Genomic DNA, 21286 nt, shown 5'->3' with positions numbered 1-21286 from the left:
TTTGAGAAACTATAATTAACATTTTTTTGAAAAAAAAAAAGACTCCTTGAAGAAAAATTTATTTTGAATTATTTGGAAAATCTGAACTTTTTTTCAAAGCAATCGTACTGCTTTAACTGCATAGAGACGAAATATCGAAGCGCGTAAGCGCCGCGTCGCCATCTAACGAATAAACACTGGTACGGAACCCATAGGAATATAAACAAAATTTATACTTATTGTTAAAATTTCTATAAAATATCTGATAATTTGATGTGCATATGTCTAATGATCATTTTTGACCACCAAATGGCATTTTTTTTACTTTTTTTTATGACATTTTTTTACTAGATCTCCGAAACCGTTAGACCTACTTTCATAAAAATTTAATCAGTTCTTCATCTTGTTAATACAAGTAAAATGTTTTTTGAATTATTCAAATCAGATGCTCCGTTCTCTTAAAAACTAAGTTACCGTTTTTGGCACTTTTTGCCCTGTATCTTCAGAACGGCTAGACCTGCCTTCGCCAAAAACTAATCAGCACATCTCCTTATCAATACAAATCGAATGTTTTAAATTATTTAAATCGCTTCATCCGTGTTCCCGAAATCGTCGACGAAATTTGTATCCGCACATCCATACATACACGCACACACACACATACACACACATCCATTTTTTCTAAGGTATGCCAAAATATTCGGAAGGTTTTGAAACGTAAAGATATATAAAAATTTTCGTTTTCGATTTTTTTTGCGATTACTATAACTTGCTCTACGGGAAGTTAAAAAATAGTTAAAAAAATTTGTTTGCTGACTAAAATACCAAAAACGATGATTTTTTGCAATATTTGTATGGGCGATTTCTAAGGAAAGATGGTTTCTTCAACAATGTATCTTATTTTGATCCCTAATATCCGAAAACCATATGTGCCTAAGCGACTTTTAAATCGACCCATATATAATGAGCTTTAATAAACTGTTCACAGTATTTCATCAACAAACATTTGATCCAAACGAGTTTGAATCCAATATCGATATTGTTGAAATGGAAGTGTTACACACTAAGGAATGCTTCAAGAACATAATGTCAGAAGGAGGTGCCTCTCATGCATTTTACTATATGAATCGTGAAGGTAGTATGTGCTTGAAAAAGCAATCGAAAAAAATAACCAAGGGTGGTGAAAAAAAATTTTGCCCTGTAAGTGAACAATAAAAACTATCAATATTCGTATAAATTCGAACAGTTGATCAAAACAAATGACCACGTGATATATACTTAAAATATAAAAATTAAACAAACTTAAAATATTTTCAAAATTTATAGCGCTATAAAATATCTTTAATTAAATATATATTATAAATTGTTATCTTTAAAAACATATACCGAATAAGTAATTTTTTTTTTCGACGGATTGGCTGTTTGAATGTAACCGCAATATGTTTATCTTCGCAATTTTATATAAGTATGCAATTAAAATAAAACAAAATGGCCAATGTAGTTTATAAAACCAATAAACATATATATATATATATATATATATATATATATATATATATATGCATACAAACATTTAATATCTGAATAATTGTGCTTATGATTTATTTTCAGTTTATATCAGGGAGTCCTATAATATGCGACAATGTTCAGGTACACAGCTTTAACATTTTTCTAACTATTTTTTACAATAAAAATATAATCGAAAAACTAGTACCATTTTGATCAATGTATTAGATAACTAAATCTAATTAGTAGAACAATAAGAAAGCGCAGTTTCTTATTTTTGATATCGAAAATAATCTCTCATCATAATTTTAAGAATTCAAAATTACGTTTTCTTATTGTCTGATGATTAAGAATTTTAATGCAAATCGTTAATAACCTATAGTTTTATAATAACTGTTAATTACGAGAAATTAAAAACTATTTTTAAGAACGTTTTCTAAGAAAAAAAAAATTAAGTTTAAAAAATGTACAAAAAATAATAAAACTTAAAATTTTTCTGATGATACATTTTTTAAACTAAAATTTAAATTTATTTAAATTAAAAAAATATAATTTTCAAAAAGAAAAATTTTTGAAGAATTTGAGAATGTTAAAATTTGTACTTAAGTACAATTATTGTACGATTGTTTTTAAGTAAGCATATTAGTATATAAGAAAATAAATTTTGATATGTTATTGTGATATAAAATTCTTATCGTACTATGACGACATATAATATAAATCATTCCAATCCAAAAGTTCTTTTTCCGAGAACTTCTATACCTTTTGAACTATTAAGTCCGTCATTTTCGATTACTCTGAAAACTTCTTCATACCCATCAGTAAATAAAATGATTTTGACTATTTTAGAAATTTACAAACTATTTTGTTGTTATCACTTGTTCAATAAAATTGAATTGCTTATAAAATTAAATTTATGTAAATACACCATTATACTTTTTGCATCATTTTCCGAAAAGATTTTAATATTCATTTTATTTGTTAAAGTTGTAATTTTCGCTTCAAAAAAAGTAAAAAAGTAATGTTTTGTTTTCATGTATAATTTTAATGTAATTTAGTAATATATAAAAATCGAAATTTAGTCATAACTGTTATATGTGATTTTTTTTCAGGTCGGTATAAGAATCTGGGGACGACTGCAATGACGATTTGGAAGTAAATATGAGAATCGACAACGATTTATATCTCGATTGGATTTATGACACAATATATGAAATTTCTAGCGCAAGCAGAAACTATTTAAATATTATTTATGTTTTATTTCATTTCATTACTGTATACTGCTAGACATAGGCCTGCTTCGAATAAATTAATCAATAAAGTTTAAAAAACGAAATAACAATTAGTATGAAGAACTTATTATAAAATGTATCTCGTCGTTCGTTTTTATACGAGGTCTGTTCAAAAAGTACCCGGAATTTTCGTTTTTTCAAAAAAATATTTATTTATTCGTCTACATTAATGTGGTCCCCTTCAAAGTAGTCCCCCCAGATATAATACACTTATGCCAGCGTTTTTTCCAATTTTCGAAGCACCCTTGATATTCACTTTTTGATATGTCCTTGAGCACTCTCAGCGATTTTCTTCAATCGAGGAAAACCGCCGTCCTTTCATGGGTCTCTTCAACTTTGGGAATAGGAAAAAGTCACACGGAGCCATATCTGGTGAATTTTTGCACTTTGCAACACTTTATTTCATTTTTTACGCAAAATTTAATACAAATTCTTTGACTTTTCAATTCTTCCATTGTAAAAATCGCCGAGCTCAGAAAAACACGTCGAACCTTAGCGACTACCACAGACAAAGTAAACAGTGAATATAGCTGAAAATTTCATCATACTTTAGGGGCATGTATACCAACACAATAAAAAAAAATTTTGACAATCAGACACTCCAGACCCGCGAAATTTAATTATTAGTAATTCCGGGTACTTTTTGAACACACCTCGTACGTCGTTCTAATTCTTATGGAATTAAAGTTGTTAAAAAATAGTCTTTGAATTCATACTGGATTTTGAAATTTTATGAAAATCTATATATAATTCTTATTTTGATTTTGAATTTTTTTTTATAACAACCAATTATATTTGTAACATTCAAGGCAGTGAAGTACCAATAAATTAATTTGCTTATACAATTTCAAAAGTTTCTCAAATTTTACAAAGTTCCAAATTTATGAAAAGATTTATTGATTGTAAATTGAAAAATATTAATCATACCCTTTTTGGTATTATGATAATTCTATTATCTGAATTAGTTTTTTAAGATATCATTATTTAAATAAAAAACAGAAATATTTTATTATAAAATATATTATGCATTAAACACTTTGTACAAAATATCATTGCCCACTAAGTTTCTCAATTCATAAAAATTAACAAATTTATAAACTATATGTAAAAATTTAAACCTTCCACCTCAAAATACTTTTAAATGCGTATTTGGAATATACATGTCTTATTTAAAATACTAATATTTTATCTTTTTTCTAATAAATCTATCTTTTAAGGCCAACAATATGTTGCCCGGTAATCTTTGATGCTCTAAAATTAAATCATCAATAGCTTTTGCAACTTTTATCTGAAGCTCTTCAGGTGAAAGACTTCCATCATATGGAATAGGATTGCAAACATGCGTTAATAATTTAACAGGAAAACCCCCATATATAGGTGCTAATGGTATGCGAAGAACAGAATAAATCTGTGTAAAAATGTTAATGAGTTACAATCTTATATTATATAGTAGTTCGTAACTGTTGTTTAGATACTACTATGAAGCACTAATTACCTTCAAAAATAATCTCTGGAATATTCCAACAGTTCTAAATGCTTCTCGAACATTTTCAGTAAATAATGGAATAATGGGCTTAAACAATTTAAAATGCTAATTATACAAAATAGATTAAAATTGACAATAGATGTGTATTATATACATACCACTTTTGCATCTAAAGCAACTTTTGCAAATCCTACCCTTTTATTCCACATCAATTTATATGAATGAGATCCAAATTGCGCTTCATAAACACCACCAGGACTTATTGCTAGTAAATTTCCTTCTTGTAATATATTTGAACATTGCTGTATTGTACCAGGTATTACTTTAATTGCTTCAGATATTATAGACCAACCTTTAAAAGTACGATGTAATAACAGATTTATTTTTTAACTTCTTTGATTATTTTATTGTTTAAATAAATGGATTTACAGTGGTTCCCCAACTTACAAGTGACCTGACATACCAATGTTTCGATAACGAGCAAAAAACGATTTGTTGCTTCAATATAAATCAAAATTTGAGGTACGAGCTTTGAGCAAGTACCAGTTTTCCAGAGTATAATACAAGTGTGTAATAACACATAATGCTATTTTAGATAACCATATTTTAGATTTTAAATGAATAAAAACTAACTCAACAACAAAACATGTCTAGCTCATTTCTGCAATATCATGTTTGCATAAGCAAACAATAATTAAATTAATAAATAATAAATTTATTTGATATTAAAAAAACGTAACAAAAACTACAGTGCTGAAACGAATTAATGGTATTTCAATGTATTCATACGAAAAAAATTGCTTCGAGTTACGAGCGATTCGGCATACGAGCGTGGATACAGAACGAATTGAACTCACATGTCGGGTACCACTGTACTTATATTACTGTTTTAATCATCTTCACCAAATAATGATACATTGAAACTGGCACCAGCTTCATAATGTGTATTTAAGTACCTGGAATTTTGAATAGAAATCTATCTGCTACTGTATGAACTACGCGATTCTGTTTTAAGTACACTCTGGCCATAAAATAATATATGTCTATTGGAATGGCGCCATGGTAATATATAATAAGAGCAGGGCCATCACAAGGGATTTTTTCAATTCCATCAATTTCGAAACCTTTCAGAACAAAGAATTTGAGATATTAAATGAAAGATGTGAACAAAATTATTTCAAACAATAATACCATGCCATAACCATCCATGTGCATCCCAAATTACCGAAATGACATTCCTAGCTGCTGCCCAACGATTTGAACTTTCATAGGCTTCTTTCAGTTTATGCCTAAAAATTACACATTTATTAGAAATTATTGCATCACATTGTAAAAGAGTTTATATATATATATATATAATATATATATATATATATAGCTGACTCACATAAAGCAAATAAATGTTAAGTAATATTTTTTAATATTATTTATCTAGTTGTAGTTGTAATTTATCATATAAACTTCCCGTAGGGTAAGTTATTGTAATGGGCCGAAAATCGGAATTGAAAATTTTTACATTTCTCGACGTTTGAAGGTTTCTGAACATTTTGGCATACTTTGTACGGCTCAACCGATTTGAATGGTTTAAAAAACATTCGATTCCTATTGATAAGGAGATGTGCTGATTAGTTTTTGGCAAAGGCAGGTCCAGCAGTTACGGAGATAAAGAGCACAGAGTGCAGAAAATAGAAATCGAGTTTTTTTTTTTTAATTTTTTGTATATCGAAAATAATTCAGATTTTATTTTAATTCTGACTATAGTTCTAATATACTTTAAACAAATAATTTCAACTCTGCAATTCAGTTTATATAATTTTATAAATATTAGACAATGTTACAATATTTATAATAATCTATTTGAAAACATTCAATATTCCTCGAACATTTCGTTACGGCACGGGAAGTTCCAGCAATTGCCTTAAGGCACGATGCCACCCACCCCTATTTTTAAATATGAATTGAATAAACTTTTAGGTAAATTTTAGGATGTTCTATATAAATGTATTGCAACACAACCAGGGTAATAGTGTTAATTAATTAAGTTAACTATTTAAAAACTATTTTGTTTTCCACACAACCATCTATTGATTGAAATATTTTTTTAGATTTTTAGTTCATCATACATTAAAATGTGTTTGTCTGCTTTTAGTTTTCAATATAAAATATTTTTTATTTCAATATTCATATCATAACGATTATAACTATTTCATAAATCTTGTAGTTATACTTAATGTGTTTGTTTTTGTTTTGTATTTTTTTATTTGAATTATTTGCCTGTAGTACATGAATATGAGACGAAGTTATACTTAAAACTTTTGATGGCTTAACTAATTTTTCATACTACTTATTAATTATCATATAATTAATAATTATCATAATATTTATCATCGGAAATGTATCATATTAGTTTTTCTTCTTCATTTAATTAAATAAAAAACATAAATTGACCTATTCGTGTTTTTCATGAATGATGAACATTAATATACAACTAATATATTGAGAGATGATTTTGAGTTTTGCTGGGGTAGTTGATGTGTTCGTTTATGTTTGTGTTTATGTCTGGTTTATTCTTGATGTAGATATAATGTAAATGTAAGTTAGTAGGTAACGATGAATGAGTATAAGTGATATAAACATGTATATAGTTGTATTTCTAGATCGCTAAGCTAAAATAAATATATGATAATAAATAAATAAAAAAATAATCACTAAATAATATATATATATATTATATTATATATGTATATATATAATGAACTTAACAAATATATATGATAGATCAAAAGTATATAAACACAATCTCTCTAAAAATCATACCAACAAACAAACAAACAATGAGATATATATTAGTATTTGAAATATGGATACATTACCTATGTAACTTGTATATATACAATATAAGACTGGTCATGTAAAAACATAAGTACGATGGTGCTGGCAGGAGGAATGTTATGAGTAGTGGAGTTAACAAGCGATAGAGCCATAGTGAATAGTCCAAATCAATATAATTTTCTGAAAAAATAGTTTTATATATTTCGGTAAAGCATCTAAATAGTAATAGAAAGATTAAACATAAACTATACTCAGACGTTATTCAATGAAATAATTGGAAATGTGAATTAATGTTAAAATGAAAATAAAAAATATAAAGCTCAATTATTCATAGACAAAGACTGAAGCTTAATCAATGCTCATAGAATATTCATTAGATTGCAATATACATTGTGTCAGATTACAAGAAAAATAGTTAGCAAAATGTAACAAATACAATCGAATTTGCATAATCCAAAAATTAAAGCACATCATGGTAGTAATTTTGAAGTATCTGAATGTATCACAATAAATTTGGATGTTTTACCTAGAACACTTCTTATAAGATATACTGTTTTTAATGTCGATCATTATCATGAATTTCAAAAATCATAAATAAAAAAAGCAGTACAATCGTACTGCTTAATAATTGAGTATGGTTTCACTGATTGTAATTAAACACCAACACCTCATTAACATATCGCTTAGTTAGCATATCTTCGTTGTCAGCTAACGAAATCGACTAATGCAATATGAGAATCGCATACTTGAAATAAGGTATTGTTTCCCAATTGTCAAAGTGACAGTTATAATAATCATTGACCGTAGAGATAAGAAAAGGAGAGAGGAGACAAGTGAAAACTGTCACAAGTTAGAGCGCGATCATAGATTACAGAAATACAAATGGATATGGATTCGATATTTCTTTTATCTATGATGGATTCGATTTTATGATATTACTCATAGATAAATAAGCATAAATTACTAGATACTAATTAGATATTACTACTATTAATATTTTATGATATATTACTCAACACATATTTAACATCAATACCATCAATACTCTTCTTTTATCTATGTTCAACATATATGAAGATATTGATAAAAGAAGGGTAAAAACATCAGGGGAGGGGGAGTTAACTTAGAACAAATGATCTTTCAACTGATGAACTACCATGCTTAAATTTAAACATATAATTTTTTTATTATATATTTTTGTTAAAACTTATATGAGAATTAGATAGAAATATATTTTATACACGCATATTTTTCTCATTTCGTTCATTCAAATCAATCAGGTGCATCTTTTTCATTTATATACATTTATATAAATCTTATTAACTTCCCGTAGGGCAAGTTATAGCAATCGCAAAAAAATCGAAAATGAAAATTTTTGCATTTCTCGACGTTTCAAAGGTTTCTGAATATTTTGGCATACCTTAGAAAAAATGGATGTATGTGTGTGTGTGTGTGTATGTGCGAGTGTGTATGTATGTGCGGATACAAATTTTCGTCGACGATTTCGGGAACACCGATCAATCGATTTGAATAATTAAAAAAAACATTCGATTTGTATTGATAAGGAGACGTGCTGATTAGTTTTTGGAGAAGGCAGGTCTAGCCGTTCCATTTAATAATTCAAAAAACATTTTACTTGTATTGACAAGGTGAAGAATTGATAAAATTTTCATGAAGCCAGGTCTAAATAATCATTAGACATATGCACATCAAATTATCAGATATTTTATAGAGATTTTAACAATAAGTATAAATTTGGTTTACACTCCTATGGGTTCCGTACCAATGTTTACGCGTTAGACGGCAACGCGGCGCTTACGCGCTTTGATATTTTGATATTTCGTCTTTATGCAGTTAAAGTGTTAAAAAAGTTTAGATCTTCCAAAATATGTCAAAATAAAGAAAAAAATTTTTTTTTCCAAAAAAATTAAAAAAATTTTTTTTTTTTCAAAAAAAAGTAATTTTTTGTCCAACTCTTTTTTTCAGAATCGAAATTCGTGCAGCTACTATGATTATTATAAAATTTGTATCCTTTTTAATATTAACTATGAATAAGCTTGACAAGAGCCTGAAATAATATCTATTATTATTGATTACGGCTTGCTTATGAATAAATAAATAAATAAATAAATTTATAGTTTCTCAAAAATCTTATTTTTTCGAAGTAAATTTTTTTTCAAAAATGTTAATCGTTTTTAAAAAAAAATAATAATTTTTGGTACGGTAAGTTCCAGCAAATTGCCTTAAGGCACGATGCCCTAATTGCCTTAAGACAGAATTCCACTTACAGCTAGTTTGAAATTAAACCTCGAGGTAAATATAGGTGCTACAATTGGTGACGCCCCCATAGGATGCGGAAATAAAAAAAATTGAGGTAATGGCTAAGCAACCGCGTGTTTGCGATCTATATTTTCTTATATCATGCTTATTTATCTATGAGTATACTCATGAAGCTAAAAAATAAAAGAAGCTAAAAGAAGAGTGAGATGAATAAAAAATAAAACACATTATTATATTTTAATTTAATTTAATCTTCTTTAACACATTTTTGAGTTTGATTTAACACTTTACTTACGATATTATGAATAAATACAACACTTTATAATGGTAATGGCGCCGTCCAAAGTTACAAAAGAAAAATTTATTCAGGGCAAGCAATTAGTTAAAATAGCTTCTCACATTAAGAATTTTACACTTCTGTTTTCAATTGTGCAAAAATTAGCTAAATATTTCTCGTTGCCTGGTACGAGAAATGCCAGTAATTATATTGCATTACGCCAGATACAATTAATTTTTCACAGTGTATGGACTTATATTGTTCTAGTTGAGTAACTTCTGTTGAAACTGTGGAAACTTTTAGTAGATTTTAGACTCATATTAATAGCAAATTTATGATTTGAATGTAGTATTCCTAAATGAATCCAATCATTAGATTCTAATATTTATAATGCAAAATACAAAAAATATTTAATAACTATGTCTTCAAACCTTTTTAAAATAAAAAAGCATAGTACATAAGATATTAAAACAAAGATAAAGTCGCGTCGATGATTAGAAAGTTTAAATTTGGAAACTACATACATTATATTACAGAAATAAAAAAAATCAGCAAAATTATTAATGATGTTTTTACCAACAGTAGCTTTCACGCATAATTAGTTTTAATGTTGTTGTAATTTGTTTACTGCATAAGGATTATTAACGGCTTGTTCATGCTAATATATATTTTTGACGCAAATGTTTGATGCATTTTTATACGAAAACATGTACATCACGCAAAAATGACAAAACACTAAAACTTGTTAGCGATAAAATAATAAAAACCGGCACTTAAGGCAAGTTTTATTTGATCGCTTGAATCGTGTGAATAATCGACTTTATCAATAAGAATTGAAATTTAGCTCCTTTTTTTTAAATTATACCACGTTTTGCAGGCACATAATATCTTAAAATGTTTTTTTTTAATGTTTGTTTAGAATTTTAGATATTATAGTTTTAGTTTGCCAAATATTAATTATGAAGGAAAGTTCCGAATTTTTGGCGAGAACGTTAACTAAAAATATTGCTAAAAACTAATAATTTTTTTAGTACAACTATATGGTTAAAACAAAGTATTCGATGACATATGCCAAAAACGAGGACAAATGAGTATTATATATTTTATTATATTTGAAATGTATTTTTTTATTTTCGTGTCATGTTATTGCTATCACAGATATATTTTACAAGGGTTTTATTAATTTTTTACTTTTTTACTGCTTGTTTTGCTGCTATAAATTGGGAGGAATACAAAAACTATGAGTCGCCATTAAGGTAAACAAGATATAAACGAGTTTCTTTAAGTCTAATTAGTTGCGTCATTATTAACAATGGAGAGTTTTTGAATAATCAGGCGTTTGGCGCTTATATTTTAGTTATTAGTTGCGTCATTATTAACAATGAAGAGTTTTTGAATAATCAGGCGTTTGGCGCTTATATTTTATTTTTTAGTTATTTCATTAAATTAAGAAATGAAAATCTGCTTAAGTTAGAACGTAAGAAGCTTTAGATTGACATCTTTTTTAACGCACTGATCTAAAGCATATTATATACCAATTGAATTCCATAAACAATCATATAATAAATATTTTAGCCTAGGTAGTAATTATATAGTGGCATTAACAAGTTTTTCATTACAATGTGTCATACCTTTGACAAATCATCAATCTAACTGACAACGAATGAGCTTCCGAATGACGCTAATTTAAAACTAGCCCAAAAAACAACAATGCCAGAAAATTAAAAATAATTTATTTAGCATCATCACAAACTTTGGTGATTATAAATAATATAGTCCAGACCACTATTAACACAATAATCACGTTCAATTTTTGCTAACTAGATGAAAGTCATGTTAGTGACAACTTTGTTGAAAGAAACCACTTTCGCTTATGTCTTATTCAAATTAGGAGATAGGTATTTAAAAATGGTTATAGATTGGATTTCAAAAAGTCATTTAACCTTTAAAAAGCGCGTAAGTTGTTTGATGCTCCTATACTTATTATTTTACTCTTTATTAGTTCTAGAGAACTCTTTTTTATCCTCTTTTAGTTCTGGAAAACATAGGGCAAATATGTCACTATTTTCGACTGGGGTCATAGAAATGTTATTCACGTTTACGGATCCAAAGTTTAAATGATTAAAAATGATAAAAATTAACCACAATATGCAAAAAAACAGTCACAGTTTTGCCAAAGCTCTTGAAAAAATCCTATGTTTTAAACTATGTACATGGATTTTTTTTATGATTTTTATGCGACAAAATTAGTGTTATTAAAATATAACAATGTTAATGCAGTTATTTGCGTTATAAAACTGAGGCAATTGAAAATCACAGACTAAAACGCGAAAAATCAAACTCGGAGTCCCCATTGGTTGCTGGAAGATTACTTTTGGATACACCGCAGGCTTTTGATAGCATCCGAGAGGACTTGCCAAATGCAAAATGCAATGCCAAATCAAGTCAAATAAATGGTATTTTAATTTAAAATAATAGTAATTTGAAGCATGGTGAAAACTCTGATTAGTATAAAAGCGGGATCAAGTATCAATTACATATTAACTGCATTCTTCATTATTTAACTTGATGAAAGAGAAGTTTATGGTTTCGTCAAATAGCATCCTGAATTCATCCTGAATTATAAGTTTAGTGAAGTCGTTAACAAGCAGAAAAATGTGAAGTTTTAGCCAAAAATGCTAAACCGATTTTAAAAATTCAGATAGTGTTCAAAATCAGTTGATAATCGTATTAATTAATTTTTGGTGATGATTTATTATGATTAATTGTTGATAATTTAATTTAGATACTTAATATTAAATTAAAAAATTTTATTGTCTAAAATCTAAAGCCGCGGTTTCCAATCTGTGGGGCGCGCCAAACTGTTCTAAGCGGGACTCGTACTTCTGTTTTCAGAATACTATTTTCAAAAATAGCCCAAAAATTTTCGAAATGATATTAAAAAAAATAACTAAAAATAATTAGTTTTTATGCATATTTTTACATAATATTTCATATTAATTTGTAGTCTGTAGTCTCTGAAAAAATTAAGGGAGGCGCAAATTTTTTTTTAGAGCAGGGAGGGGCGCTATGCAAAAAAGGTTGGGAATCACTGGTCTAGAGAAACATTTTAATATAGCTTGCAGAACATACACCACATATATTTCAAGCGGGTGTTCGTGAACATCAATCTAATATAAAAATAATTATAATAAATTATATAAAATTACATATTATAAGTATGTCTGTATGATATCAATTAGGGTTCAGATTGATTATTTCGAATCATGCTAAAAGAAATATAGACAAAAATAATTACATTAATTAATTAATTTACCATTGTTATTAGGAGAAAACAATAAAAATTTGAAAGACATTCCTGAAAAAGCGGCTGTTGCTGATATACGACAGCACATAAATTATATCTTAGAACAGTTGCACAATCTTGAACATAAGGTAAACACCAATGCCAAAGTAAAAAAAGATGCAACAGTGACTGCTAATGAAAATAAAGACAAAGTAAAAAAAGATGCAACCGTGACTTCTAATGAAAATAATGACAAAACAAAAAAAGAAGCAACAGAGACTCCTAATCATAACCATGGCAATGGATGTAAAGATAAGGAAAAGGATTGTAATCAAGGTAAAATGTAAATAAGTTATCTAATCACTTTCTCCTTCTACTTTTTTGCGCGATCGGCTAAGCGGTTTCTTTATAATAATCAGAAAAGTGTAAATTATTTTACAACGTTATAGCCAATTCTAAAGCGATTTTAAAAAATTAAAAACTGTTTGAAAGATATAAGTCATGTTGATTAGTTTTTGGCAAAGATCAGCCAGACCGTTTCTCCGTATAAGTGATTGTTGAGCATTTTAAGGACAACCAAATGCGTGTTTATGCACTGTAATTAATTTACAGAAACTAGTGGGGCGCATGGCATCTAGCCTTAAGGCAAATTGCTGGAACCAAATATTATTATTTTTTTAAAAACGATTAACATTTTTGAAAAAAAATTACTTTCGAAATTCTAAACTTTTTTTTCAAAGCAATCGTACTGCTTTAACTGCATAGAGACAAAATGTCAAAGCGCGTAAGTGCCGCGTCGCCGTCTAACGAATTTCATTGGCACGGAACCCATAGGAATGCAAACAAAATTTATACTTATTGTTAAAATTTCTATAAAATATCTGATAATTTGATGTGCGTATGTCTAATGATCATTTTTGACCGCCAAATGGCATTTTTTTTTACTTTTTTCATTAGACCTCCGAAGCCGCTAGACTTGCCTTTATGAAAATTTTATCAGTTCTTTATCTTGTCAATACAAGTAAAATATTTTTTGAATTATTAAAATCGGACGCTCCGTCCTCTTAAAAACTGAGTTACCGTTTTTGGCATTTTTTGCCCCGTATCTTCGGAACGGCTAGCCTTCGCCAAAAACTAATCAGCATGTCTCCTTATCAATATGAATAGAATGTTTTTTAAATTATTCAAATCGGTTGATCGGTGTTCCCTAAATCGTCGACGAAAATTTGTATCCGCACATACATACACACATGCACACGCACACACACACACACACAGACAAACATCCATTTTTTCTAAGATATGCCAAAATGTTCAGAAACCTTTCAAACGTAAAGATATATAAAAATTTTCATTTTCGATTTTTTTGCGATAAACTACGGGAAGTTAATTATAAATTTGTTAAATAAATATCAATTAGAAATCACATTGATTAGTTTTAGGTGAAATCGAAACATTTTTCAATTTATTGATATAGAAGATAAGTCTTTTAATTTTGATAATACAGTAAAGAAACTGGAGAAGAAATTTCGAAATAGTTTCAATTTAATCATAACTTTCAAAATATTTTGAAGATTTATGAATATTTACAGCTTTCCGCCATAATGCTCTTGAAATTCTTCTATAAAAATTTATTAACTTCCCGTAGGGTAAGTTATAGTAATCGCAAAAAAATCGAAAATGAAAATTTTTATATATCTTTACGTTTCAGAGGTTTCTGAACATTTTGGCATACCTTAGAAAAAATGGATGTATGTGTGTGTGTGTGTGTGTGTGTGTGTGTGTGTGTGTGTATGTATGTGTGTGTATGTATGTGCGGATACAAATTTTCGTCGACGATTTCGGGAACACGGGTCAACCGATTTGAATAATTCAAAAAACATTCGATTCGTATTGATAAGGAGACGTGCTGATTAGTTTTTGGCAAAGGCAGATCTAGCCGTTCCGGAGATACGGGGCAAAAAGTGCCGAAAACGGTAACTCAGTTTTTAAGAGAACGGAGCGTCCGATTTTAATAATTCAAAAAACATTTTACTTGTATTGACAAGATAAAGAACTGATCAAATTTTCATAGAGGCAGGTCTAGCGGTTTCGGATATCTAACAAAAAAAGTAAAAAAAAAATGTCATTTGGCGGTCAAAAATGATCATTAGACATATGCACATCAAATTTTCAGATATTTTATAGAGATTTTAACAATAAGTATAAATTTTGTTTATTTTCCTATGGGTTCCGTATCAATGTTTACCCGTTAGACAGCGACGCCGCGCTTACGCGCTTTATATTTTGTCTCTATGCAGTTAAAGCAGTACGATTGCTTTGAAAAACAAGTTCAGATCTTCCAAAATATGTCAAAATAAAGAAAAATTTTTTTTTCAAAAAAAAAAAACTAAAAAAAAAAAAAATTTTTTTTTTAAAAAATTTAAAAAAAAAAATTTTTTTTTTTCAAAAAAAAGTTATTTTTTGTCCAATTTATAGTTTTTCAAAAATCTTATTTTTTCGAAGTAAATTTTTTTCAAAAATGTTAATCGTTTTTAAAAGAAATAATAAATTTTGGTACGGGAAGTTCCAGCAATTTGCCTTAAGGCACGATGCCCTAATTGCCTTAAGACAGAATTCCACTTACAGCTAGTTTTAATTGTATAGAATAAATGTAGAATAATGTAGAATAAATTGTAAATGTAAATAAAGTATGCTTATACTGATCACTGTAGGTACTACTCTCATAATAAATTTGCTTTCTTATATTTATTTATTCTGTACTGATAAACAATATAAATTGCAAATGTATTATTTAATCTTTAATATATAAAATTAGCTCGAAATAGCATTTTTGATTTCCTTCTTCGGCACATATTAATGCGAGATAGTTTTTTAAATTTACGAAAGTATAATATAAAGTTGTTCTTTGAACTATTCAAAGTTTGAATCAAATATAAATATTCTGATAAAATCATTTTATTGAAAATGCTATTAAAATTTCAGATCATGATAGAGTGAACGATTGCAATGCTGGAGGAGGTTGCAACAATAATATGGATGACTCAAATAAAAAAATGTGTAAATCTGAAAAAGAAGACAAACATAAAACTTGTCCCCCAGGAAATGGACAATTGGATGGAACCAGTGAAGATGATAATTTAGCAGCAATAGCAGGCCAGGAACATAATTTGAAAGAACGCTCTGACGAAAATGTTCCAACGCTTGCTCCTTACAAGCAACTTGTTGATATAGAAAAAATGCGTACGTTCATTTCATATTTATCTATTGTTTTAAAGTAATATTTATGCAGGTTTGATGCAAACAGATTTATTGTAGTGTATTATTTTGAACGTTGATTGTCACTTATGGTTGATTGTACATGCAATGATTGAACAATCAACCATGTTTCACCACATATACCATTATATGCAACAGTGAACAATTGCATGATCTTATCATCACGTTCTAAGCACATCATCCTCAGTATTCAAATATTTTTTACGTTTTCAAGCGGTGCTTAAAGGTCGACGGTTAAAAAGGTCAAACACTGATATCTCAAAAACCCGGAAAATTAAGAGTTTTTAACAACAATATTTGAAAGTACAGGGACAACATTCTTACGACTTTGCAATCGGTAGATATTCGGAAATGTTTGAAAATCCATAACAAAAGCATTTTCTTTCATTGATAGTTTTTTTGATGGTAAGCACTGGTGTTGGGGTAAAAAGGACCAACTAAAAGGGGGAGCCTGCTTTAGAGGTTTCAAAAAATCGCTTTTTTGAGGAATTTTTAGAAATAAACAAATGTTTAATCTTTTTAGAAAAAAAAATTTCTTTCCTTTAGGAAGAAAATAAATATTTAAATGAAACGAAATTTTCAGGTTTTATTGTTATATATTTCATGAGCGTTCAGGTGTCATTTAGCGGGAAAGATGCAGGTCACAATCTCCATCCGACAAAAAAATCAAAACAAATATATATATATATTCAATAGTATAGATTAGTTGAATCTACAATATACAAAAAAAAAGAAATTCATAAATTTTTTGCAGCTTGAAAAAAAATCATCATTTTGATACAAAATTTCACTTTATATTGTTTAAAAAGTGGGTTAGGGATCGTTCAAGTATTACGTAAGCAGATTTATTACAATTATTTAACCCCCCTCCCCCTTGTCAGCAAAAGTAAGCAAAGCTCTTACCCAAAATAAGCAAAGCAAGCAAATCAATAACCCCCCCCCCTATAGTGCTTACGTAATACTTAAACGGCCCCTTAATTATAATTTTTTTTAAGTTTTTTAGTTTAAACTAGAATAAAATTTAATCCTGAATACAATGAATTTTGTCTCATTTTGATAGGAAGTTTAGTTTTTTTCCTATTTTTCCCGCCAATTAGGAAGAATCGAAAAAATGAAAAACCGAGAATTCGCGCTTCGAAGTTTTCGTTCCGCTCGTATACATGCTTGACGCTGGCTCATTATTTCTTCTGTAATTCCGAAAAAAAAAATTGAATTTCTATCTCAAGTTTTAGGGATAAATTTTTGGCTAGTTTTGGAAGTCATTTTTGCAGTAAAAAACGATTTTTTTAAGCCTTTAAAGCAGGCTTTCCCCTAAATATTTCACCCTGGAAAAGGTGTAAAAATAAAAAATAGGAAATAGAAATAAATTAGGTTAAAAAAGCAATTTTACATAAATAATGTAAATATTTATTTCAATTTTTCTGATGAATTTAGTTAAATTTAAATTGGTTATATTTGTTTATCTATGAACGTAGCTATTATTTCGTAAAATTAAAAATATAAATATTAGTCCTATTTGCCCCATGGCCGTCTCATTTTAACCCTCCTATGGCGTAAAAAGAACCAAGATACAAATTTTCGAAAAAACAGCAAAAAATAACATATTTCTAACATGATATATTAGCTGGGAGTTTTACTGAGCATAGTTAGATAGTTGTTATTTGGTATGATATTGGTTTGGGTTTCACAATATGATTACTCAAAGTCAAATTGAACCTTTGAGCTCCGCGCTACCATATATACTATACTTTATATATAATATACACAAAAACAAGGGTGCTTGACCACTTGGTTACCGCTAGAGAAAATTGTAAGATTAAGATGTACTCGTACGTCGAAATAAAAGCTTATAGAACACATAGTTCTGGTCGCTGTTCAAATAAAATAAAATAAAAAATAAAATAATAAAATCAATAAATATAAAAAAAATAGAAAAAGATAAAAAATACATACACCTGTAATTCTTATACACATAGATTCACAAAGCAATCGTTCACCACGTGGAGGTAACACGAGATCTCCTGGAAGTGCGGCCGTGTCTGTTAGCCCGAAACCTGTTCGAGATGTAAAAACCAGGCGATGGGATGATTGGACACCATGGAGTGCTTGTAGTGTCACCTGTGGAAAAGGACGACAGGTAAAATTATTAATAACCAGGTGTAAGTGGAATTTTGCCTTAACTCTTAACGGACGGGCCTCGTAGAGGTCTTGTATCATACAATTCAGAATAAGTGGAAACGTCGAAAAATGCAAATTGCTCAATTTGTCTTTACTGCTAATTGAATTTACTGGCGGATATAAACTTATCCTGTCGGAAAGTTTAGAATAATCTAACGTGTAGTGCAATTTGTCTTTATAAAAATATAACCATAACCAAAAATTTGAGGAATTTTATAAGTACCTGTTTAATTGAAAAATAAAATTAAAATTAAATTACATTTATTTGTATTAGTTGCGTATGAATGTCCGGATATAATTTTTCTGTCTTCTTTTTTGAAAACTTATTGTTCATTTCGCAGATGCGCAGATAAAAGTGCAAAAAGTAATTATTTGATTTGTTATATAAAACCAATTTCTTATCTTATCCTTTATATATAATTTACAAAAACAATAACTAATAATAAAACCAACCAAATGGTACAACTTGGTATATTAAAGAGCGAAAAAAGTAACTCATCTATATATTATTAACTTCCCGTAGTAATGGGCCGAAAATCGAAAATGAACATTTTTGCATTTCTCAACGTTTTGAAGGTTTCTGAACATTTTGGCATACCTCAGAAAAAATGGATGTGTGTGTTTGTGTTTTGTGTGTCCGCATTTTTTCGTTCACGTTTTCGGGCGCACGGATCAAACGATCTGAATGATTCAAAAAACATTCGATAGGGAGGTGTGCTGATTAGTTTTTGGCAAAGGCAGGTCCAGCCGTTACGGAGATACAAAGAGGTCAGAAAATACAAATCGAGTTTTTCAAAGAACAGAGTAGCCGATTTGAATGATCCAAAAAGCATTCAATTTGTAATGATTAGGAGAAGATTAGTTGGTAAAGATGATTAGTTCTTCGCAAAGGCAGGTCCAGCCATTTAGAAGATACAGAGCTAAATAAGCATCCAATTTGAATTAAAATTCATCTCAATTTTTTTTTGAATATCGAAAATAATTGAGATTTCAATTTAAATTATGGTTAAAGTTCTAAAACTCACTTATATACTTTAAGTGAATAATTTTAACTTTGTAATTCAGTTTGTATAATTCTTATAAATATAAATGATATTACAAAATTTATAATAATCTGTTTGAAAACATTTATTATTTTTCGAACATTTCGTTACGGTACGGGAAGTTCCAGCAATTTGCCTTAAAGCACGATGCCATACACCACTAGTTTTAAGTTTTACATCGATACATAAAATTAAATCGTACATTTAATGGGTTACCGAATTATTATATATAATTACAGATTCGCTGGCGTCATTGCATTCTAAAGGACTGTTCCGAAGCAGAAACTGAAATGGACGAGAAGGCATGCCAATTGCCTGCTTGTGGCTCCAAATTTTTGCATATATTTGGTGGATCTTAAATGTAGAATATTTACAATAATATTACTTAAGAAATTGGTTCGATTTTCAAGAATATTATAAATATTTTATAGTTATTGAAAAGAATCAAAACTTATAGTCTTTGTCATAAACAGTCTTTGTTTATTTTGTGAATTGTATTTAAATACTTTTACAAATGTAGTACCAGAATCCTGAAATAAAGTATGCAACGTATGTATGAATTGAATTTTGTTACTGTTGAAGCAAATATATATTATAGTTTGTTATTGAACTACAATTCTACAAAAATTAACAAAGTAGAGTCTTTTTTAACGTCCATTAGAACTGAATAATTTGAAACTACATTAATAACATAAACCCTACAGTATCTTGATTACGGTCTCACGGTCAGGTAATAATGCATCATTGTATTTAATAATTCATTCCGAATTAATGCAATTTGATCAACAAGATATGTTCTATATTTATATGTTAAATAGAAGATATCAATTGGAATTTTTTCAATATTATATTGGATAAATTCCAATAATAGAAATAAAACAAACATTAAATTTTCTTCCAAAAATCACGAACTCCAAAAAAGCATGAGCACATAAATTATGTGACATAATGATAATCGTCAGAAATAGTGAAAAACGTTTAAAACGTTGCGATAAAAACAATATGACTTTTTATTTACATAATAAAATAAAAAAACTATTTGAAAGATACCTGAGAGTCTTGATGATCAATTTAATCGTATTCTGCACCAATAGTTATACTGATATCACCTGGTAAAATTTCTGTTTGGTGAAACCAAATATCTGTATCCAGTACAACTAAAACAGACATGATACAATTTTATCTAATTGCATTTGGCCTTGTTGATATATGGTTAATATACACATTAGATAAATTTAATAACAAAGATATTTATAAATTTGAAAAAAGTAACTATAATTATAATGTCTAGCATAATAATTGTAATATAGCGATTGTTAATATTATTAATATCATCATTTCTTCAAAACATATTTCTTTTAAGAATTAATTTAAACTCACTTATTTCTCCAGGATAAACATCGGCAATAATTTCTCCAGAACATTGAAAATAGCATTCTGGCGGTGGAATAATGGTCCATCGTTTTTTTCCTCTGATTTGAGCTTGCCATGAAGGATGATTTACATTGTCCAACTAAATATAATATAAATCAATTTTTAATTTGTATAAAAATGATTAGGGCCTTGGAAAAAACCTCAGTATTTTTGTACATTTCTTACATTTTTTAAGGTAACTTTACCTATTTAAAAATTGAAAAGTAAAAATATAAAATTGAAAAGAATATGATAATGTATAGGTAAAGTGAATAACAAGTTGAGTTATTTTTATATGTTTTCATGTTCTGGAAAGAAGTTGAAAGTGAGACTTACAATTAGAAGAAATGAAAAGGAATTTACCGAAAACTGACTGAAAATTAGGAAGATCCTGAGGGACAAGTTAAGAAATTATCTGCTTTTACATCATACTCT

General features: G+C 28.3%; 2 protein-coding genes across 3 annotated transcripts in view; both read right to left on the bottom strand.

Annotated features, from left to right (window-relative positions):
• Positions 1-2271, bottom strand: part of LOC113385739 (adenylate cyclase type 8-like) — a 20397-nt gene extending 18126 nt beyond the window's left edge. The window contains 1 exon segment of the mRNA XM_026623578.1: positions 2248-2271. Coding sequence (XP_026479363.1) covers positions 2248-2271 — 24 coding nt within the window.
• A 1566-nt stretch (positions 2272-3837) lies between these two features.
• The window catches only part of LOC113385483 (transmembrane protein 68-like), a 135308-nt gene continuing 117859 nt past the window's right edge, over positions 3838-21286 (bottom strand). The window contains exons 2-7 of one of the 2 annotated variants that reach the window (XM_026623342.1): positions 7137-7275; positions 5455-5552; positions 5220-5387; positions 4422-4615; positions 4273-4350; positions 3838-4185 (exon numbers count right to left, since the gene is read on the bottom strand). In XM_026623342.1, coding sequence (XP_026479127.1) covers positions 3955-4185; positions 4273-4350; positions 4422-4615; positions 5220-5387; positions 5455-5552; positions 7137-7275 — 908 coding nt within the window. In that variant the 3' untranslated portion in view covers positions 3838-3954. The remainder of the gene's footprint in view (positions 4186-4272; positions 4351-4421; positions 4616-5219; positions 5388-5454; positions 5553-7136; positions 7276-21286) is intronic. The other variant, XM_026623343.1, reaches the window with a different exon arrangement.

The sequence above is a fragment of the Ctenocephalides felis genome, unplaced genomic scaffold, assembly GCF_003426905.1.
Source record: "Ctenocephalides felis isolate EL2017-DRISC unplaced genomic scaffold, ASM342690v1 CF-g0.4_SCAFFOLD_03571, whole genome shotgun sequence".
NCBI classification, from domain to species: domain Eukaryota; kingdom Metazoa; phylum Arthropoda; class Insecta; order Siphonaptera; family Pulicidae; genus Ctenocephalides; species Ctenocephalides felis.
Note: the sequence above shows the minus strand (reverse complement) of the source record. Positions and strands in the feature narration are given on the sequence as shown.